Source organism: Sciurus vulgaris (genome assembly GCF_902686455.1).
Source record: "Sciurus vulgaris genome assembly, chromosome: 14".
Classification (NCBI taxonomy): Eukaryota; Metazoa; Chordata; class Mammalia; order Rodentia; family Sciuridae; genus Sciurus; species Sciurus vulgaris.
Genome location: NC_136475.1, coordinates 60532946 through 60556113, shown reverse-complemented (window position 1 = coordinate 60556113; position 23168 = coordinate 60532946). Strand labels below are relative to the sequence as shown.

General features: G+C 49.7%; 1 protein-coding gene across 2 annotated transcripts in view; it reads left to right on the top strand.

Moving 5' to 3' along the window:
- Window positions 1-23168, top strand: part of PRKCE (protein kinase C epsilon) — a 466710-nt gene that overhangs the window by 427012 nt on the left and 16530 nt on the right. Inside the window, exons 12-15 of one of the 2 annotated variants that reach the window (XM_079111624.1) lie at window positions 2508-2646; window positions 7029-7217; window positions 13152-13298; window positions 18603-18632. In XM_079111624.1, the coding sequence (XP_078967750.1) occupies window positions 2508-2646; window positions 7029-7217; window positions 13152-13298; window positions 18603-18617 (490 nt within the window). In that variant the 3' untranslated portion in view covers window positions 18618-18632. The remainder of the gene's footprint in view (window positions 1-2507; window positions 2647-7028; window positions 7218-13151; window positions 13299-18602; window positions 18633-23168) is intronic. The other variant, XM_079111623.1, reaches the window with a different exon arrangement.

The window sequence follows — 23168 nt, the reverse complement described above, 5'->3', positions numbered from 1 at the left end:
AGGCGGTGGGCAGAAAGGGGATGCCCACCTTCCCTTTATCCCTGAAAAGAGTAGGAACCTGAGCAGAGGGCTGTGCTCATCCAGCAACCTGAGCCAGAACAGACGTGGGTTCAGCCGCCTTGGAATATTCTGATCTATCTCATTCACACAACAACCAGAACAGAGCCTCCCCATGATGGACAAATGCTTTAAAAGAGAGCATTTCAAGGGCTGGTACTTGGGGCATTTTATCAAGTTAGGAGTGGTGGCCGGTGCTGGAGGAAGTTGACGCAGGTTGAGGCAAGAGGCGGTAAGATGCCAGCTTTCAGTGCAGAAGGTCCCTGGTAACCTTCAAAAAAACCACTTGCCTTCTTCCCACTTCCGTTTACTTATTTGTGCAAGGATAAAGTAGCAGCAGAGTGTGCACTTCCTAACTCACAGTGGGATTCAGGGCATGAATGTCAATCACTGAGTGCTTTCCACACATCAGGAAGTATTATTCTTGTTAATTCTACCATTAGTATTGCCATTGTGATTGTCACACGCACCATGTGGACCTTGGAAAGGCAATTTTGGATATTAGAGCACAAAGGGGCACTTGACTCAGCCAGCTGAGCCCAAATGGTCAGCCTGCTGGTGATGGAACGTTGCAAGTGGGCAGATAGGACTCCCTCGAACTCAGACTCCTCCCACAGGAAGTGCAAGGAGTGATATCAAAGACCTTCATCTTTCACACCATTTATCCCATTAGTCCTTCAAACAAGCCCACAAGCAAAGTGTGTTATTTTGGTTCAACAGATCAGGGAATGGCCCAGCAAGGTGACTTGACAGGACTATGCCACCATTAGTGAAAACCCCCAGGACACCTGGATCCCAGCCCAGCATTTGTCCCTGCTTTCCTACCCCGAACCAGAGCTGAGGCTTGGCCACACACAGTGCCAGGGCAGGGATCAGGGAGCCTGGCCCCCATGGCTCAACTTGGTTGGGCTCACTGTTCTTTCTGTAGTTCACAAGCATTTGCTTAGAGCAGCACATTTTATGTGCTTTCTTCTTTCTCAGAGTCCCAGCTGTAAACGGAAACAGGGTCATGGAAGCAAAGCAGGCAGGTCTTAAAGCACTTCCTGCCCCACCTCTGCACTCAGGCCAGGGTCCCTGGCGGTGGCTGGAGTTCAAGTCCAAATACCAGCAGGTCACGAGCACAGCCCTTCCTGCTCTCTGCATGCAGGAGAACGGGCATTTTTTGTAAGACCCCCTTCCAGCCCAGAGTGGCTACTAAAGGAGACCCAGGGTGGGATTGTCCATCTGGACAGTCTGGATTCTTCTACAAGCCCAGGCTGGGGTTTCCAGGCTTGGGTGGAAGGCAATTCTTACTTAGAACCCCAGATTTCATAAATTCTTACACAGAACCCCAAAGTGTAAAATAGGACAGAGGGGAGTCATACTGGCTGAGGCTGACATACCCCACATGGCCTTCACCTTCTGCACAGAACCATCCATATCCTCTAGGCCTAGGTTATTGCAACCAGCATGCCTTCCTCCCAGACCTTTCCTCCCCTCAGCCTGGAAGACTAAGGGTAAGCTCCCGCAGGTAAGGTGTCTGTTGCTTTTGGCATGGATTTCAGACCCCTCTTCCTGTCATTCAAGGCTCCCTGAATTGGTCCCAATTCACCTGTTTTGCCTCACCATTTTTTGGGACCCAATTCTGTGTTCTCTTTAGCTCTTTTTGCATCTACCTCCTCTCCCTCCCACCTTCTGTCCCCATGGTCTATCTAAATCAAGCCTCTATCCAAACTTGAGCCACTGCTTCCTAGAAGCCCTCGCTGCCTGCACCAGCCATCTGTGCTCTCCCCCTCTGAAATCCAATGGCTCATATATTCAGGCCCTGCAAAAGTAGCACCTGAACCAGGTGCAATGGTGCACACCTGTAATCCTCAGAGACTTGGGAGGTTGAGACAGGAGGAGGTCAAGTCCAAGGCCGCTTCAGCAACTTAGTGAGGTGCTCAGCAACTTAGTGAGGCAGCGTGTCAAAATAAAAAATCAAAAGAACTGGGGATGTAGCTCAGAGGTAGAGCGCCTTGGGGTTGAAACCCAGTTTAAAAAAAAAATAGTGCCTGATTCTTTGGTGATGTCAGTATGTATACTAATGTTAACATGTGTCAGCCTGACCGCCACACTGGTTAACTCATGAAAGATGGAAGATTAGCTGCTTCTTTCTCTCAAAGGAAGGTCTAAATAATATGAATTTCAATGCCTGGCAGGGCTTCAATAAATAGCTACTGACTTTAATCTGTTAAACTGCAATGGTCTTGATATGTTTCTGGGGTTGTGGAAGCTTCTCCCTCACGCTGAGAATAATGGCGCATCATCCACAGCCAACCAACCTGGACTGAGATTGATTTTGGGCAGGTCACCCCCATCAGGACTTTCTCTTCTAAAGATTTCCCTAGGATGTGCGTATCTCTTTAACTCAAGAAGACCCCATCAGGGTGAGTGAGGTATTAACCATGTGGCCTTGACCTGTCTTGCAGGGATTTGAAACTGGACAACATTCTTCTAGATGCAGAAGGTCACTGCAAGCTGGCCGACTTTGGGATGTGCAAGGAAGGGATTCTGAATGGCGTGACAACCACCACATTCTGTGGGACTCCTGATTACATAGCTCCCGAGGTAAGGCCCGTAGGCAAATGGCCACCTCCTCCTGGTGCCAGGACTGAGGCAGGGGCCCAACACTATGCACTGGGATCATCTAGTAATGCTAGGAGGGCTCTGGTAAACCAGGGTGGATTCCAGGAGGGAGAAAGGGGAAGGTAAAAGGTTCACTGATTTCTCAAAAAAGATGTGCTGGAGATTGGACCATGAAGAGTCAACTGAGACTAACAGGCCATTCCCTGTGTCTGGGCAGGGTCTCACTGAACATCACTCCCCATCCTAGTCCCAGTCACCAATAAAACTAAGACTAAGGGAAATTCGTTGACTTGCATCATCGTTTTCACTTCTCAATAAGCACAATAAAAGAGCACCATAGAAAAAGGCAGCAATTTGTTTTATCAGCAGTGAAACTAGGAATCACTTGCCATTTCCACTGCAGTGGTCAGATCCACATAGTGGGAATGCAGGGTTGAGCGGGAAGAGGACAATATAAGCAGAGATCAGAGACATTCATTTTTAGCCTTACCAATGGTTGCCTTATATGAAAGTCGTTTGGGTATTTTTTGCTCATTTGCTTTAAGTCTTTCCAATCTTACCTAAACCAAGAGATACATGGTGTTTGTGGATGATTCAGATTTAAGCTAGACTATCATGACACTTAATCAAAATGATCTTGATAACTCTGAGAAATGTAAGATGGAAAGGAAGCTCCAATCCCATTAAGCATTGCCTATGATAGAGATATTAGCACATTCAGATTTAATTTACTTCTAAGAGGCATTGTTTGAGCACCTGCTAGACACAAAGCAGTGTTGGGGTAAAAAATTGAGACATTGGTCCTTCTTCTAAGGGAACTTTTGGCCTAGTAGGAGTAACAGATAAGTCAACAGAATAATTAAGGAGAGTAAGTCGATACATAAAACAAGATGGTATCCTCAGGGTTTTGGGAAGGCTTTTTGGAACACCTGGAGGATGAACTGAATTGTAAAGAATAATGATTTCCTGTGACTGTAGGGGTGGGAGGGCATTCCTGAAAACAAGAGGATCAGAACAGAGGCCAAGTTGTGGTGGAGGTTCAGTATCCCTGAGCTCTGAATCCTTACAAAGCAGAATGTGTGTTTCTAATCTGGGTACTCCCAGGATTCTGCACACAAATCAGGTTCTTAGTAATGGTTTGTCGAATGAATGAATGGAAACTTGTGACATTTCAGCATGAGCAAAGGCCAAAGAATGAAAACACTTGGCTTTTTTAAGGAAAGTCAAATAGTATAGCATAAGCAGAGGGTTCCTTAGCACTCATAATAATGAACAAGATTAGGTAAAGGGCCTAAGACTATGGCTTGAGTCTATAGGATCTAGGGACCCACTAAGGGTTATCCTGGAGGAAGGTCCTAATCCGAACTGTCCCAGGCAAACACAGTGCAGATCAGAAGACAGAGCAAGAGGGATAGATAGCTGAGAGTCTTCACAGGTCAGACCACAGCTAGGGAGGCCAGGGGAGGACCTGGAAGTGAGAATGGTGAGTTATAATAGGTAGCTTCTCTTTAAGCCTAATATTTTAAGAGATCTAAATAGTAGCAATTTCAGTCTCTGATAGACTTTTCCCTTAGCAGTAATACCAGGAATTCAACCTTCAAGAAGAAATAAATGAAAGTAAGAACATTCCATTGGAACCTGCTTTTCTCATCTTCTTCATTTATTCTTTATCATGAAAATACTTGGTTCCTCTGAGTCCATGTGAGGACAGAAGGATTGACAACTCAGTGTAGTATTTAAGGACCCACCCAAGACAAACCTCACTTTATAATGGACAAAACAACCAGTCGGCCTCCATGCAAAGCACCCCACTAAGGAGACTCTGATGTGTGTTTATAATGAGCTGCTGCCATTCTTCTTTCCTGCCCTGTCCAGCATGCCCTCTGTGCAAAATAGCCATGACACCAGATTGGCAAACAATCCCTGCTCTTATGGCAGGCAAATCACAGCTGATAAAGAAGGGCATCACTGCATTTATCAAGGACTAGTGGAAAGATTAAACAAAATTATGCCTCCAAAGTTCTTCACATGGTGCCTGTCCAACAGTTAAGCCTTACCAGTGGCTCCATTATCTTCATTGTTGGATTATATAATGCGGCAAGAAAAACATGCCAGAATGCCCCCATGTGCCCTCGATCCCTTGATGAAATCATGAAACTTTTAAGCCTTTGGTTCCTCATCTTTCAAATGGGAATCTTCACGTCTGCCCTGCCCATCTCGGCAGGCTGTTTTAATGAGATTAAAGCATGGGCGTGCTTTGGAAGGCACATTCTTTATTCAAATAGGAGAGGCAAACCCTGAAACCAGAGCCATCTTCTGAGGTGTCAGCTCTGCCCACAGCTTCTCTTCCCACCACGAAACCCTGGCTAGGCCCTCTGGCCCACCTCTCCTTTCTCCACGCCTGGCCCTATTCCCCAGGAAGTGTCCATCAGCCCTGGGCAACGCCTAGTATCATTAGGCCCAACAGCTGCCCTCTCTCCTACCCCAGCTCTGACCCACTCCAGGGACTGGCTGCCAGGCCAGGTCCTCCCATAGCGTGCAAAGCCTTGCCCTTTCACCAGCTCCGTTGCTGACATGGTGATTAAGAAGCAGGTAATTAGAGCCAAGCACAGAAGACATTTTTTAAAAGATGCCACCCGAAACAAGAAGGCTCTGAAGGGGCTGGGGAGGGATAGATAGGACCACTCTGTGGTTCCCACAGCACCATCCTGTCTGAGCACCCACAAACCATTAGAGGTCTTCTCACCACAGAGACATAGACCCCAGCTGTCCCACTTCTCTGGAACTCAAGTGTGGCCACCTTATCACCTAAAACCCCCTGAATCCAGGAGTTAACAAGGTACACCCAGAAGATATACACAGTGGTAGATACAGAAATTATATATCATACAATATATATTCCTGAGTACTGGCATGGGCTGGTCATGGTGGTGGGCTCAGAAGAATGCTAGATCCCTCACTCTGGTACTTTAGAGATGCCCTGGGGAGGCAGCTGACCTTGAAAACAGAGCTACAAATGCAGTAATATGTTTGAAGTGCTTACATATCTTAGGACCAGCAGAGACTTAAGATGTCCTAAAATAGGAGAAAGAGCTGGGGAAATCCAGGAAAGCTTTTTGGAGGAGATAGGGCATAACCATGACCTTGAAGGACAGAAACTAGTAGTGCAAATAAGCCAGGGTGAACCAGGTGGGGTGCTGGATCTCACGAGGTTGAGAAGGAGCTCACTTTGACTTTGGAATAGAACTGATGGCTCCTCAGGATGGTGGGACCTGTAGCCCTGACCTTACAGATACAATGCACTAACCACTTGGCAGTGAGACCAAAGGTACTATCACAGCAGATTATTAGCCCCAAATAATTTAGAGTTGACTCTGTTTTCTTACTTCTTTTTCATTCCAAATTGAGAAGATTCCTAAACTGCAACAAGTGTTTTAGATGTTTCTCCTCAAGTCTTTCTATTTACTCCCAAGCTACTTAGGATTGCTCTAGAAGAATGTTTTAGCATGTCATGTATATATTTAACCTAAGTGATCTTGACTGTATACATTTGGACAGAGGAAAAGAGAGCACTAGTAAAACCAGTGACCATTGTCAAAGACAAAGTTGCATCAGACAATCAAAAAGATAATTGGACTCTGGCTATGGCAGTAAGGAGAACATTCATTCATGAGGCTGATCTCAAAGAAAAGGAAGGAGTCTGGGGCTTTTCAGAGGCAGGTAAATGAAGATTCATCAGTAAATCTCTTGGGAGCCATGAGGAACTACGGAGATGGGTCTATGTAGAGCAGAGTGGGTCCTTTGTGGATAGAAGACAAAGGAGTTGAAGAGGCTTATTTTCTGTAATTTCCTTCCCAGAAGCACAGGGCACAGGTACATTTAACCTTGTTACCATTTAGGGAAGACTGAGATTATGGCCACCTTTTCCCTGGAGCACTGAGCTCGCCAAGGGGCTGCATGTGAGACGGGGACCTGAATCGGCCACTCACAGCCTGCTGTGTCTCTCTCAGTCTGCATCTTGCTCTCCTGACCCTGATCTTAGTGTCAAGATAGGCATTTTTAAAGGCGTAACCCTGAATGCAAGTTAGGAACTTCATCTGAAGCTGAAAGAAACAGTCATTTGTTCCCACTGGAGGATAGACTACTGGAGAGATGACAGTCAGCCTCCGACAAAGTGCATCCCAGACTCAGTTCTCAGAGTGTGCTCTTTACCTGTCCCTTAGGTAACAGGGACAGGGCTCCACACGGTGGAGGAGTGAGTCAGAAATGAAGATGCAGACCTCCCCAGGGGCATTGGTGGCAGGGGTGTTGCACTTGAGGGGACATTCTTTGGTGGTCCCTAATGTTGCCTGTTTCCTGAGCAGATCCTGCAGGAGTTGGAATATGGCCCTTCAGTGGACTGGTGGGCCCTCGGGGTGCTGATGTACGAGATGATGGCTGGGCAGCCCCCCTTTGAGGCTGACAACGAGGACGACCTGTTTGAGTCCATCCTGCATGATGATGTGCTGTACCCTGTCTGGCTTAGCAAGGAGGCCGTCAGCATCTTGAAAGCCGTGAGTCACTGCCCTTGACCTGCTCCCAGGGGCTCCTTGCCCTACATACACACGTGTGTGCATACTCCCCCCACCACCTCTTCTCACCACTGGATGGGAGAAGAGTTAGGCCAGCCCCCGTGGGGAGTTCAGGCAGGGTTCAGACACTGCTGTAGAGAATGGGGCCTGGGACATTTGCTTTGCTGTGGGAAAGGGACAGGGTGTGTGTGTGTGTGTTTCCCGAGATGGTACACTATGTGCATCTGTGTCCCTCAGCATCTCAGAGGGAACAGATCCAGCCCAGCCCAGGTCATCCCCTCTGCTCGTCACACTTGGGCTAGGGCCTCCTGTTTCTCTGCCACCAGAGGCCTGTCTGCGTTGAAGTCTCCTCTGGAAAAGAGAGAGGAGCAAAGGGCAGGGAGAACAGCCCCAGCTGGTGTCCACAACAGCATCACTGTGGCTAAGTAGCCAACCAGACAAGATGGTGTCCACTCAAGACCCAGGCAGCCATGCTTTAGGCAGACACAGCGGAGTCTGTCTCTGCCTTGCCAATGACCCCTCACGTGTGCAAATACTCTACTTTCTCAAGACGGCCATTTCTGCAATGTAATGACATTTTTACTGGGTCAAGTAAGTGACATTCCCTCAGTGCAGGGATGGCAACCAGTTTGCCCAAGGTCACCCTGAGGCAGGGCCAGGTTGACAGCCCTGGAACCTTGACTTCTAGTCCCGTCTTCTCTCTTCCATCAGGATGCCCCAAAGCACAGTAGCTTACAGTTCACATTCACAAAATCTGCCAGATTCAAAAACCCTTCGTTTCATTATTTGCTTTTCTTGTTTTTTTGATGACGCCTAATCTTTACTTAATTATACATATTTTACAAAGAAAATTATTAGCCCCTATAATAGATGGAAAATCAGTATCCCTTGTCTCAATTCACTAACATAAGTCATATATGAAAATTTTAACAAGCCGTAAAATCCTCCCGCAGGTTTCTGGAGGCACACACATCTTCTGCCTACATGGCTTCACCCCTCACTCCTCCTGGGCCTCCTGTGCCTCCCTGTGACCCCAGGACCTCTGGCCGGGGAGCCTCCCTGCCACGTTCACTGACTCAGCTGAGTTCCTCTGTATTAAAGCCCTCTTTGTCCTTGCCCCCTGGCACTTGGCCCTGGTCTGCCTGGCATTTGGGCAGCTTCTCCACTCCTTTGCTGCCTCTTCATGGCTGTCCCTTCATGTGGGGACATAACAGTGAATGTTTTCAAGTGCGGACCCAACGGCACCTTCTCAAGGAGGCTACTCTGTCCTCCCCAGCCCTTGAAAAATTAAAACTTCCCCTCTTCTCCCTCCCCTCTCTCTGCTCCATTTATTCCTGATAGCATTTCCCACCTTCCAGTTTTCTCTATAAATTATGTATTGGGGTTGTTTTTATGTGTATCACTTTCCTTCCACAAGAAGGTAAGCTCCACAGGGGCAGGAGTTTTGTCACTTTGTTTCACGGCTGCACCGAGGCCTGAGAACAGTGCCTGGCACACTGCAGGTGCTGCCAGAGCTTCTTCAACACACCGAAGGCAACAGTGCTTAGTGCTCTGCTTCTTGCTTTCGCCACGGGCTGCAAAGTTAAATGCCTACAAAGACCAAGTCGGTGATCTAGACTTGGTCGGCAGCAGAGTAAGCTGGGGAGCACTTGCCCATCTCAGGGGTGTCCACTCCCGGGCTCCAGCATGTTGTCACCCTGAACAATGAGGCACTCACATCGCCAGGTATGGCTTTCAAAGCCTGAAATTCAGATTTTTATGTAAAAATCTCTCCCTGTTAAATGATTATAACTTGTTCCATTAGAAGGAAGGTGGGAGCCAAAGCAAACCTGTCCCTAGTCACTGTGGAGAGCCAGTCTTTGGCCCCTGCCCTTACTAGTTCCTTGCTGATGTCACTCATTAGCTCATTGGATCCCTTCATGAATGAAGTCTGTCGTGCATGGCTCTTTTCTCAGGACGGAGCCCTGGTCCCTCTCTGCCCCCGGCTTCCCCACAGCCCAGCACTCTCCCCTTTCCCCCGTGCCCTGCACCAGCATCTGTGAAGCCCGCAGCTCAGGGGTATGTCCCTGCCAGACCCACGTCTAGTCTCCAGGCCTGTGTTCTCAGTCCCCTCCTCGACACCCCCACCCAGCTGTCCAGAGGCCCCTCACATTCACTGCAATTCCAAACTGAGCCCATGATGACCCCCCTCGAACCTGCTCACTCCCAAGCTCCTCACCTCAGCCAATGACACACCACCCTCCTGCCTGCACAGCTGGCAAGGCGGGCGCTCCGCTTGACATCACCTTCTCTCCTCCAGCAGCTAGTCCATCGAGGCCATTCTCCTTCCGAAAATGTTCCATTCTGGTCCCCTTCCTCCGTCCTCCACCTCCACCTCTGGAGTCCAAGCTGTGGCCACTTGTCTCTTGGGAAACTGCAGGGTCTCCACATGGGGTCCCCTGCTGCTTCTTTGCCATCTCCGTACCACAAGCATCTTGTGCCTCATGCCCTATTTAAAATTCAGCCGTGACCCATATCCTCAGTGAAGCCTCCAACGTCACACAGGGGGCCCTTTCGCTGCTCCGCCATCCCCCAAGAGCTCTGCTCTGGCACATTGGCCTGAGTGCATGTCCTTTCCTGCTCTGCCCTCTGTAGCCATCCTTCTCCCTGTCTGCTCTCTGCCTCCCCCTTTGGCCTGGGTACTTCTTGTACCTCCTTCAGGTTCCATTCTCAGTGTTGCTTCCTCAGGGAACCCTTTGCCGACTTCCCTGCTTCAGAGGGGCCCCTCCCTGCTGGGCTTCTCCTGTGCCATTCATCGCAGTTAATTGGTTCTCTTGGGTAATTACTGGTGTCTCTCAGCCTCCCTTACCCTTCTGCATGCTCCAGGAGGACAGGGAGAGTGTCTCTTGCATCCTCAAGTGATGGTATCCCCCTCACTCATCCCAGCACCTGGTGAAAAATGGAGACAGACACGTTGGTAGGAAGGAGAGAGGGGATCTTCCAGGACAAGTCCTGAGCACCTGCCAGGCCAGCACTCAGCTAGTACCCAGTGGGACTCTGGTGGCCTCACTTCTCTCCAGCCTCTTCCACATTGACTTCCCTCCAGGAGCCTTTGGCAGGATGACCTCCCACAAGAGGGACTCTGGCTTAGGGGACTGGACTGTCCAACTCGTCACACTGAATTCTGTTTCTTCCCCTAGTTTATATGTAAGGCTTTACTTTTGTCATGATTTGCTTGCTGTTTGGAATAGGTAAGATGTTCACATGGGTTTTTTCGAAAGGGGAAAGTAGAGAGTGGGATGCAGGCAAAGTTCTCTGTCTCATTCTTGCTCCCATCCGCCTGTTTCTCCCCCTACCTGTTTTCAGATTTTTATATGCCCTTCCAGAATTTCTTTAGGTATATACAAGCAAATGCAGATACCAATTCTATTTCTTCACCTTTTTCAGACAAACATTAGAAGGTTGCTCCATGTATTTTGTTTTCCTCTCAACAAGGGATCTTGCCTTTCCCCCTTGATGACGTCCCTGACAGACGTGTGTGTGTTCGCTACGCCTGTCCTTGTACTATGGAGTGGTAGCGTGAGGGCAGCCGCCATGAGACTCCACCACAGGGGGCCTTGGCCCCTCTGGGGAAGAGATGGGAGCTTTCTCCTGCCCCTTTCCCAAAGCCCCATCTGGTTCCAGGTCAGCTGATGAGCCGAGGAATGGCCTCTAGCACCCACAGCAGCCAGGACACCATGTCCCACCAAGCTGTCCCCCCACCCTGGTCCTGAAACCAGCCCAGCCATTTTCCTGTGAGTCCTCCTGCCCAGCCTAGTGGCAAAGCCTCTCATGTTGGCTGACCAGAGCAGTGGCTCTCCACTAGTAGCCAACTTGCCGGGTGAGGGGGTGCTTCCGGCATGTGAAGGGCAGACCCAGAGACACTGCTAAACAGCCCACAATGCACAGGACAGTTCCTACAGCAAAGAAGTATCAAAATGTCAGTAATACTGAGGTTGAAAAGCTTTGACCTGGAGAGATTTAGAACTTGGAGATCACAACTGTGTTAGCTGGTTAGTGTCTGCAAGAAGAGTCTCTGGCTTGGGGGAGGCTTCCCGGGATGCCCTTCTCAATACTTCCCCTCCCAGGAGAGGGGGCCAGGAAGAGCTGAGGGGGTAAGGAAGACTCCTCTACTCCCCTGGCCTTGGAATGCTCCACTTCCTCACATTGTCACTTGGTTTTAGAGCCAAATCAGGTTTTCTGTATTTCCGGGTACTGGGCTGTGCCTCTCAGGGCAACTGCCAGTGTGAAAATGGTGTAGACTTCTCGAAAAGTCCTCTGGCATCATAGTCATGCAGTGCACAACCTGTGCAACTGTAAGAGGCCATCATGCTGCCTCTTCTCAGCACAGTGGCCTGAGGTCCAGGCTTCAGCCTCCTATTCACTCATTACAGTTTACTGAGTTCACAGTAGGAGCAGACATGAAGCCAGGTGCCAGGCAGATGGGACCGATTTCCAAATCACAAACTCACCAAGGGGAAGATAGTTTTAGATAAATTATAATTTAAGTAAACCAGAAACATGGGCCCCCAAGGTATCAACAGAGAAAGGAATCTAGGGAAGCTCACGAAGGAGGCAGCATTTTGACTGGTTATTAATAAATGCCTGAGAACCGGAGAGGATCATGGACCGAGAGATTAAAGGATGGAGAAGGCCATCAGCATTGGCAGGGTCCACGTGAGAAGCTCATGTGTGCTAAACTAAGAAGCAGAGACTCCATGACCTGGGATATCCCAGGATTCGAGCCACAGAGTGTTGTGACTTGTATATTGGAAGGATGAAGCTCACTGGGACCATTCCCCTGCACCCCTCCCCTCCTGTCTGTGCTCTTCCTGTCCAGCTGATTCAGCCTGCGCCCCTGTGCTTTGGTTTCAAGGGCACCAGGGGAGCAGACCATAGGAGGAACTTCCGGCCCAAGAAAACCAACCCTGCCAATGAATCCTGAAGTTCGACCATTTTAGATTCATTTCTTCATATTGTAGTTTGTCCTCTCAAGTTCCTTTGGGCAGGTGCAAGCATTTGACCTTCACCCTGTGAAATGTAACACTTTGTCTTGAAGGCACAGACACACATAACACGCACACCTTTATTTTAGTGGCTATCAGAAATATGTCCATTTATGAGTAGTTTTGCAGGTTTTGCTGGTATATAGCTGCTCAATTAAAGTAATGCCTACCATCACTAACTCATTTAATAAAAATAAATTCCCCGGTTGGGTGGGTCACAGGACAGGACACCACCTAGAAAGGAAAAAGCACATCCATATGGTTTCACATGTAAGCACTGAAAAGCAGTAGCCTTTCATTTTCTTGTTTTTTAATCTCTTGACCTATATGGACACCATGTAGATTGCAAATTCAGATATTTAAAAAGTGGATAGGGGTTGGATCTGGAAAAGGAAAGGGACAGGAGGTATAATTTTGCATGTACATGCATACCCGATCTTTTCTTAACCTCAAAAAGAACTTGATCTCTCACTGTGGTTGAGTTTATCAGATCTTAGTCTCCTTAAGGGAAGATTTGAGAATCTGAGGGGTATCTGAGAGTTAGCAAGAACCTGAGATCCTTAGCTTGCTAGCTATATGACCTTGACCCAGTTAATTAACCTCTCTGTGCCTCGAGTACCTCTTTAATAAAATAAAGATCATAATAGTATGTCATGGGACTGTGTAAGGATGAAAGTGAAGTATTATAAATGCTAGTCTTAGAATGGCAACGGGACATACTACGTCCGTGTGCAAGCTCAGAATGCCCTGAGACAGGAAGCCCCTAACGCTGCAAAATTTAAAAAAAAACAGCCCTGGCAGGTGGTATGGGGGAGGCCTCCTGGGCTCTTGCCTGCAGCCTAGGTCTGCCAAGGCTCATGGGTAATTCTGTGTTGTGTGCTCCTCCCTGCAGTTCATGACCAAGAACCCCCACAAGCGCCTGGGCTGCGTGGCTGCGCAGAACGGCGAAGACGCCATCAAGCAGCACCCTTTCTTCAAGGAGATCGACTGGGTTCTCCTGGAGCAGAAGAAGATCAAGCCGCCCTTCAAACCCAGAATTGTAAGTGCAGCCACGAGCACCCTCTGCCCCATGGGTTGGGCCCAGCGCTGGTGCACAGGCAGTGCGTGCCCTGAAAGGATGTCCTGGGCACGGTTCACAGCCCAACTGACAAGGGCAGGAGGTGGCCCAGAGTCCCCCTTAGAGAGTCTCTTAGGCCCTAAGCGGTGACTGCCGAACATAAGTAAGCCGCAGCTGTATCCAGGACGAGGACCTGTGTGGCCCCAGGAGAATGCTCTCTATTCCAGTTGAGGTTTATTTATTTATTTTGATCAAAAAAATCACAAATAATGCTAGTTTTGTGTGACTGGTAGAGACATGAGGTTTCTCTAAGGGTAGATGGGGTCGTTTTTTAAGTTAGTTCACTTAAATACCGGTCGAGGTCACTATGCGGCACTGGCACAGAGTGTGAAATCGGGACCCAGTGACTGCAGGGTGGGCTGGGACCTGTGGGGAGTCTCCATGCGGAAGGCTCTGCCTCAGGCCCTTTCCCAGAGCCCTCTGTGCCCTGCTCCCCTCCCTCTGCCTCCTTTCACCCACGGCACCTAGGCCTGTTGCTTTGGAGGTCATCACGGTGGGTAGTGAAGAGTTTCAAAATTCAGAGGTTGGAGAGGAGAGACTTGCGGTGTGGGTTTCACTTGGGAAACAAAGGCCATGTCCTGGCAGTGGCCTTCTGCTGGAGTGGAGAGAGGCCATGTGTGCTCCTGAGAGGAAGGAGAAAGAGAGACTGAGTGTGTGCACACAGCTGCAGGTGTGTGTGTGTGTGTGTGTGTGTGTGTGTGTGTGTGTGTGTGTTTAGGTGTGCACCTGCAGGAGGAGATCTTAATTCTGTCGTTTTGTAACCCAGTAAGGAAATGAATCATTCAGGTTGAAAATTTGGAGGGCCAGCTGGTGGGTTTCCTATGAGTTTAAGGGGTGCATGACAAAAGATATAAGGTATGTGTTTATTGGGCAGGAGGCTAGAGCTATGAGTCTGGGGTCTCAGTCAGGGAAGATCTGAGGTCACCCAGTCAGCCCTCGGCCACTGCATCCTGTCAGAGAAACCCTCCATTTCCATTTCCAAGTGTAAAAAAAGACCCTCAGGCACTTGGTGGATCTGCAGAGGGGATTCCTGGGGAGCCACTGTTGATAGTGCTGCCATTCTTAGAAATAGTCCAAGGGTGACTTGCACTGGTGGCTGTGGTCCCAGCCTCAGCCTGAGCATGACGGGTGAACTGTGCCTTGACTCCCTGTCCTGTCTCTGCCCCTCATGTGCTTCCTCCTTTAGTTTGTGTGGTTTTGGGGGAACACACAGATATACGTTCTTTGCTAACATCTCCCCCACTCTAGCCCATCTCACCATAGGCCCCAGCGCCAAACCCGTCCTGTGCGTTTGGGAGACCAGGAAGATTTAGAGCTCAGTTCCCTCCAGCTAACTGCTCCTTTGCTGCCACAGGGCTCACTGCATGCACTACTCTGCCTGATGGCTGGCGGGAGGGGCTCCACACGTGGTCTTGAAGGACAAGATTAACTGAGCTGCTGACCACATGGAAGAATTAGGTCACCAAAGGCCTAGCAGAGAAAAAGGAAAAATGAAAGCTTCAGATCTAAGGGTGAATTTTAATTTAGGCTTAATCTAAGTTATTCAACCCAAAGGAAATGAGAAGTAGAGCTAAGAGTCCAGGCCTAATGAACAGAAAACCAGGATGAAATCATGGTTGATCAGATGTCAGCGCCAATCTACAAAACTTACATCAAGATTCTAGGCCAACAAAACAACTTCCAAGTAGGTTTAGGGAGCACCCTACCCCAGCTGGGCTGGACAGGATACAGGAGCAGCCCCTCCCTGTGGTGCAGGGTGGAGGTAACCAGGGGAGTGAAGGGGAGTGAGGCTGGTGTGGGCAGGGGAAGCCAGGGAGTCTGTAGACAGACCCCTGCCCGGGAGGAAGGAGGGAAGAGCTTTACCTGTGAGGCGTCTTATCATATGGGTTCCTGGAGCTGAGTCTCTCCCTGGGGTATAATAGGTATCAGGGCCTTGACGCCACAGGCCTGTCCCAGGAGTTTTCACTCAACTCCAGTGGAGGCTCAGGGCTCCAGGGCCCGCCAGGCCCAGGGCTCCTCAGTGGCTTCCAGCCTTTAGACTGAAACTAGGTGCCCAGCAAAGCTGCAGAGCTTCTAAGAGGAGTCGCGCTTCGAGCAGTGCCCATCCTCCTTGGGAGGAGTGAGCCAAGGGCCACAAAGAACAGGTTGGAGGAGACTGTGGGCCTGAGGGCCATGCAGAACCCATGCAGAGGAACGAGGAGGAGAGGAGGAAGGAGCAGGAGGCTGGCATGTGACTTCCTTCAACAGTGGGCAAGCTTCGCCTTGGCTCAGATGGGCAGGGAGTCCTTTAGGTCCTCCCTGGCCAGGTGTGAAAGTGCTCCTCTGGGCAGAGGTGCGGGGGGGCCTCCCAGAAACAGCTGGGTAAAAGGGGTTAGGTGGGATTCCACCTTGCCTGGGCCTCAGAGCACAAGGGACCAGGGCTTCCCTTCCTTGGGCTTCATGAGAACCCATACCTGGGACCAGAGGGCAGAACCCTGCTCACTTCCTTGGCTGGGGTCCTCAAGTGGGCTTCTGGGGGCTTCCCCACCACCGGAGAGGATGACAAAGAGAAAGGATATGGGCCATTCAGAAGCTCCCAACAATGTGTCTTGATCAGTTTCCTGAAGACTTCCTCACGGCTGCCATGGAAGCTGTCTTGTGTGCATCCTGTTGTTCTGTCCCCCAAACCTTTACATTTATGCTTGAAGCCGGGGAAAGGCTTTATTAGGCCCATTTGAGTTCAGTTTGGAGAAGAGGTTTAGAACATCTGAAAGAAGGAAGCGTGCAATATTGTGCAAGAGGTGTTTCTGGTCACACTTTGAATCACGTCAATTCTTACAGAGCACCCTACAAAGGTCTTTAAAGACTTCTCTAAGCTATTTGAATATCTGATCACATTCCTATCCTGGGGGCCTAAGATTTCTCTCATGAGAAATATCAAAACTGGCAAAGAAAAGAATAGTTTGCATCTAGTTAGCCTTCAGGAAGGTGTCCCCACTCAGTCCCTCAGTTGAAAACTTAGCAATGGCACCAGCGTGTGTCACCCGTGGGCTTTAGTCTAGCAGAAACAGATGCTAAGTTAAATAAAAGCCACTACAGTGATGGGTATACTGTATTTCTTGTCTCAGAAAGCCTCACAGGACCAGTGGGAAAACTCACACCAGGTTTTTTGAGCCCTTGTCTCTCTAACCAATTCAGGGAACCCCAGGGATACAGGTGTGCACCTAGTGCAGATGGTAGCGGTGAGGACAACTCTGCACTCTGTAAGCAGGTGTGGCCTCAGCACAGGCAAATGGACTATCACCCACCGAGGTCACTGGGGAGACCCTGGGAAACAGAGACATGGCCCTGCAAATGTAATTTTTTTTTTACTAATGGCTAAGGGGTTCCATTACAAGACTGGCTTTCCTTGGACTTGAGGTGTCCTGTAACGTGAGGACCCAGCAGGTGCCTGCCTAGGAGAGCGGGAGAAGAAAGGGGAGAAGGAAGGCACATGCAAAACACAGCAGTAGGAAGGAGCAGGCAGGATGGAGGGACCACTAGCAGCCAGGGTCAATGTGAGGTTCTTGGATCTTGGATCTTAGGGACAGGGTTCAAATTCAATGAAAACCACCATGAGAAGGGAAAGATCAAGGCTCTGGCAAACATCAGCAACTCTGCAGTTGGCAGTGATGCAAGAACACTGGGCACATGTTTAAACAGGCAAGGAGAGCAGGTGCCCAACATCCCCCAGCTGGTAACCCTGGCCACCTCCAGGGCAGTGTGGTCAAGTGCCTGGGGCATGTGAGGGAGCTCGGTTTTCTCTGTCTGCAGACAGCTCCATCGCTCCCCAGCTGTGCTCACACCAGAATGCCACAGTCCCCCAGAAACCTGCTCAGGAGCCACTGCCTCACTCCAGCTGGCTGTGAGTGCTTGAGCCACAAGGGATGGGGGAAGGACTTAGGAGGAAACTGGTTTCCTCGGTGGTTTGTCGGGCACTGGAGGTAAGGCTGGGAATGGACATATCATCCAGTCTAGGACTTAAGAAGAGTCAAGAAGAAGTGGCGTGTTTATCCAGAGCTCCCGACACTCCCCACTCCCACTTCACAGAGGGAGCTCTACAGCAGGACCTGCCAGGCACAGGGAGCCTGCCCTCTGCCCAGGCTGGCTCAGCTGGAGGCTGGGTCCCTGGCTCATGCCCACAGGGGCTGAGACTACGTCAGAAGGACCACTCCCAGGCCTGACTCGCATCCCCTCCACAGGAAGCCTCACCCCTCTGGGTATATCACTGAGGAGATTGTCCAGATTCCAAGCTGGAATTTGGCCGCTGGTCAGTTTTCATCACATACCTCAACTGGTGGCTGTCCCCTCTAGGTTTTTACCTTCCTGAGATGTTTGCTAAGCCAGGGTTTCTGTTCCCCTGGTGCCTAAGGCTCCCTGAGTAACCCCTGCCCTGATTCACCAGCTGTCATGTGTGCACCTGGGTTTCCTGGCTTCAGGTTGTCACCCCTTGGTACTAACCCCAACCCAGGACACCTTTCAGAGGCCTCTGCTTCAGCATGGAGATTTTCCTCTCATTGTGGTTCCAGCTCTCTGGTATATCTTCCCTTCTCCACGTTCCCTTTTATATTCCTCCTCTCCTCCCACACTCTGAACTGGTTTCGCACAAACAACATACTATGAACACCTAACCAAAACTTTGTGCCAATATGGACTCACATCAGTTTTCTGGGGGTAGTTTGTTTTAGAGGGAAGGTACACAGAGGAAGATGTTTGATGGCAGGTACCCCAACTGTTAGTTGGTGGGTGGGGTAATAAGAAAGCTTTGGTACCAAAGAAAACATCTAAGCACTGAAGCCTCTGGTCTGTCCTGTGGGGATTTCCTTCCAAGATGGTGGAAGGAATCTAATCACCATTGAAAGTAACACAGTTAACTCTTGTGCTTCTGGTGGGCTTACATTCTGTTGGGATCCTGGAGGGCAGAGTGATGTTTTTGGTGTGGTTGAAGGACATCACCTGATCTTGCAGAGCTTGGGGAGATTCTACTTGCTCCTGGCTTCCTTCTTGTATACCCGTTCCTTGTCCTCTAAAGTATTAGGCTCTGAGTTTATGCTCCCAGGATTTCAGCACTGAAATGGGGGGAAGCCAGTGTAGAAGGGAGAGATCTGCCTCCCCCAAAACCTAGCTATCCTCAGGGAACACCAAAGGCAATGAGGGAAATGCTGGCCGAGTAAACTTCTCTTTGTGTACGTGTTCTCTCTTTTCAAGTTTGCTTCAGTGTGAATGTCCCTCTTTAAGGTAAGGCCTCCAGAGTGGGGAGTCTCTCCAGGTAGGTGAGCCCGCAGGCCTGGTTACATAGAGGCCCCTTTCAACCTCATGATCGTCTCCATCCAGCCATCCACGCTGCATGGCAGGACCCTGAGGGAGACCCCTCCTGCATGCTCCTGCATGACTGGGCTGTGCTAAGAGAAAACCTGGGAAGTGGGCTTAAGACCCTCATACCCTCACCTAGTTAGCAGCCCAAGGAGGAGCCCTGCTGAGTGGGCAGCCCCTTCCCCTAAAGCCAGCCCACCTGCCCAGGAACCATGACACCAGAGGCCAGAGGACCATTAGACACCATCTTCATTCTCCATCCTAGCGGATCAGGAACAGGACTGAGCCGAGCTCTGCAGCCCTGGACTGTGTCCATGCCGTAGTGAAAGCCCTTAGCCTCCTGGAGGCTATAAGCTCCTTCCAAGAGCCAGGATTCCAGACCAGGGCTGGAGGGCATGGGAAAGTCCCAGAAACCTGGTTTTGGCAGTTGGCTCAGATGGTGGCATTGTACAGAGGACAGGGGCCTGGCTCTGACCTCAGGGGTACAGGATTAAAATAAGATTGCTCTCACAGGATAGCCATGTGATCCTGAGAATTCACCTCAGCCTTGGACCTCTGGCCTCCTGATCTGTGAAATGGGATGTGAATATTTTCCTCATAGAATTATAAACAGGATGAGTAACACATCTAAGATGCTTTGTACACTGTAGCTTCTGGGGACATTTTAGTTTCCCTGTGTCCATTCCCCACCCTGACTCCAGCCTGGTGAAGCTTTTTTCCTCTCATCCCAAGACTCCAAGAACTGAGAGTTAAGGATTGCGGGAGATGGTGGTGTTTGGAGGCTGGGCTCTGCGCTCAGATGCAACCGGGTTGTGGCCTCTGAGATCTCGGAATGAGGAGCATAGTGCCTGACATAGGGCACGCCCTTTGACGGTGAGGAGACAACAGGAGGCTCAGGCTGAGGGAGGCTGGTCTGGATGGCACTCCTGCTGCAGGAATTGAGAGGCCAGGCATTCAAATGAGAGGGTGGCACGTCCAGTCAGAGGGCAGAAAGGCATCTGGAGACAGGGAAGGACCCCATCAGCCACCTGTGCAGAGCCTGCTAGGGCCTAATTCTCACACAGCCCCCAGTCTGAGTTGGGAGAGTACCTAGAAGGTAGAGGGGCAGCAAGAGAAGCCAGGATGCCCCAGCCTTTTGGCCCTTGCGATAGCAGCCTGAGTTTCCCCACGGTCTTAGTCAGCCCTGTTACTCTGTGAACTTGCTCACCACCTTTACAGTCCTGCCTCCATCTCAGTAGTGTTCTCGCTGAGAACAGCTGTGTGCTCCTGGTGCTCCAGCCCGGCAGGGACGATAGTCGCTGAAGACATCCCAACGTGGCAGGTTCCCAAATGTCCCTAAGCTTAACAACCTCTGTGGAGCATCCTGGACTCAACACAAGAGAGTTCACCATCTGAGAATTCTGAATGCAGGAGTATTTCTGTGGCCTGGAGTTGGGGACTAACCAGTACCCCACTTCCATCCCAGGGAAGAGTCAGAACCCTGGCTGGGTGACTTGGGCTTAGCCAGGCATTTCTTCCTGCTTGTGGGTTTTCCTTTATGACTTAATGGCTGATAGATTGGGATATGCCTTCATGGGTTCATCAAAGGAATACGCATTGAATTTAACCTCCTCTCTGTCCCACTGGCACTTGACGTAACACACACACACACACACACACACACACACACACACACACACCATCTAAGAGCATGGGAGGACTTGCTAGGCCATGCCTGATGAAAGGAGAGAGAAACAGAAGAAATGGGGTTGGCTTCCCAGATCTGGGCAGAGAGAGTTGGGGAGGTCCAGAAAGAGAGAAGCATCTAGGGAAAGCAGACTTTGGACCACTTCTCCACTACAGGGTTTGTACTTGAGTTTGTACTTGGTGTTTTCTCTGAAGCCCTATAGGGCAAGATTGGCAAAAGCAGGAAGAGAATCCATCACCCTAATGGCACCACCTTGAGAAGTTTGGGGTGCAGGGCCGAGAAGCTGTAATGTGAAACGCTTAGGGAATAAACAGGCAACAGGGTAAAGCTCAGGACTTTGCTACCAGGGCTGCTTGCTTGGGAGAGGAGTTTTGAGTTTTGTGTCTCAAGATTGGGGAACAGAGGGCAAGAGATGGCGTGAAGAGGAAGGCCTTGCCGGACAGGTGGCAGCCAGGGCCTCTGCTGTCCCAGGAGGCTTGTCAGGTCACTTCCCACCTTCAGTCTCACAGACCTCCTTCAGATGGGGCCTCATTGCTGGAGGAGCACTACCTTCCTGCCTGTCTCTGCAAAGAGGGGTGAAGGACACTCTGGCAGTCAGGGATGCGGGGACAGTGGTCAGGGGCAGGCTGGTGTGCATCAGGGTAAAAGCAGAAAGAACCTCCAGCTCTCCAGCCCACCTTTGCTCTTGAAGAATTCAGGTGCCCAGGGACATTGTGCACACTGACAGGGTCCCCCTTCCTCCGTGGCTGGGACCTTGAATCTCCAGGGGCACATCTGTCATGAGAGAAAGAAGTTCTGGTGAAACCAGTTTTGCATTTAGGGGACTGGGGCCCTGTTTACTTCCTTATGTTTGTGCTGAGGAGGGGGTTGGTGATCAAATTGGATTTGGCCTAAGTTAACTTTCAAGTGTCACTCTAGAATTCTGAGATGTGACAAACAGACTAAGTTTGTGAAGGCTCGTTAAGGTTAAACATCAACCTAGGTCTCTTCAAAGTGAGAAGGAGCCAGGCGCAATGGCATACGCTTGCATCCCAGCTACTTAGGAGGGTGAGGCAAGAAGATCACAAGTTCAAGGCTACCCTGGACAACCTAGTGAGACCCTGTCTCAGAATAAAATGAAAATGGTTGTGGATATATAATGGTTGTGGATATATGTCAGTGGTAGAGTGTCCTTGGGTTCTATCCCCAATATCACCACCCAAAAATTAAAAAGTAGGAAGGTCTGGCTATCCTTTGGCCTGCCTTTCCTCCATGTTTTTCTGGCTACTCTTTTCTGCACCTCACCTGGCTAGTATTTTTAAGTTTCTATTATGGAAAATTTCAGTCATATGCTAAAGTAGAGAGAACATCTAATGAATCCCCATGTGCCCATCACCCAAGGCCAACATTAGCACTGTGTGGTTAATTAATCAAGGGAGGGAGTTCCACCTGCTTTGTCCACAGGTGCATCCTCAGTACTTGGAATACATCCGGGCACACAGCAGGTATTTAATTTACATTCGTGGATAAATGAATGATTTCTGTAGATCTACCACGTTTGTCCTGAGAGTATTTCTCTCCCAGATCCATCTCTAAATTCTCTTCTCGCCTTTTATGACCCAAGATGGATTCCAGTCTATGCCTAGGAATTTGGGGTGATTAAATGCATTAGGAAACCTGAAATCATTGTTGAATGGTGAGAGAAGGTGGGATGACCTCATCTTGACTTGAGAGGAACATATTCAAATGTTTACAGTTCCTGTTTCAAAGCCAGCAGGAAGCACAATAATAAATCCTAGGCCCAGAAAGCTGATCTCTATCTAGAACATTTTCATAAATATAAGGCAAGGAAGAGATGGGTGAGTGGAGGAGCAGGGCCTTTGCCAGGAACAGACTGGAAAGTTTCTCCTTCGGTTATTAAAAATACTCCTGAAGTAAGTAAGCCCCAACAGCTGTGAACAGTGACGCTACTTTGAAGAGTAGATACATGAAAGAACTCCCTAGTTAGAAGCAGAGAGAGGCCAGGTTTGCCACTGTTGGCCTGCTCCTTTCTTCTGCCAGAGATACAGACTCCCGAAGTTTCGCCAGCCCAGGATCCTGCCACTGCATGTCCTGCTGCATGGGGCCAACTCTCTGCAGAGCTGGGCCCAGCAAACTCAGACCCAAGGCAAGCTGTGGCAGGCAGGGTGCTGGCTCCTCCCAAGACTCTTTATTCCTGGGTGTCTGCACAATGTTTTTTGCATCATGTTCAGTCCCTGGACCCACTGGTCCCTACTTCAGGTTCCACCCAAGAGTAGGTTGTCACAGCAGTTTAGTAACTCAGGGGTGGAAAAGAATTAATGAAAGATATGATAAGGAAAAAATAAAATAGAAAAGAAGAGATAATAGAGTAGAATACAGAATACATCACAACTAATGAAAGTATAGTTTGCTGGATCTTTCCTTGGAGTGGTGGCACCAGGTGAGATGTGCTAGGTCATCTATAAATTATATTTCTGACCATTGGTCATAATGTGACATTTCTAAGGCCTGTGCTCCACTGTACCCCTGATGGCTTCATGCACTGGGAGGGTTGTGGGGCAGGATGCAATTGTTTGTTTTTAATACAGTAACATCACTGGCAGAAACCACAGAACTGGTGGCTTGTGCTGGGCACAGTGCTTCGTACCAGCATGCAGGTGGCCACATTGATGCCTCCCCACAGTTCACAATGGGAGGCAGGATGGCACACGCCGGGGACAGCCTTCAGGTGAGAACAAGTTGAAGTCAAGCCCTGACTTCACCTCCTGCTGGCT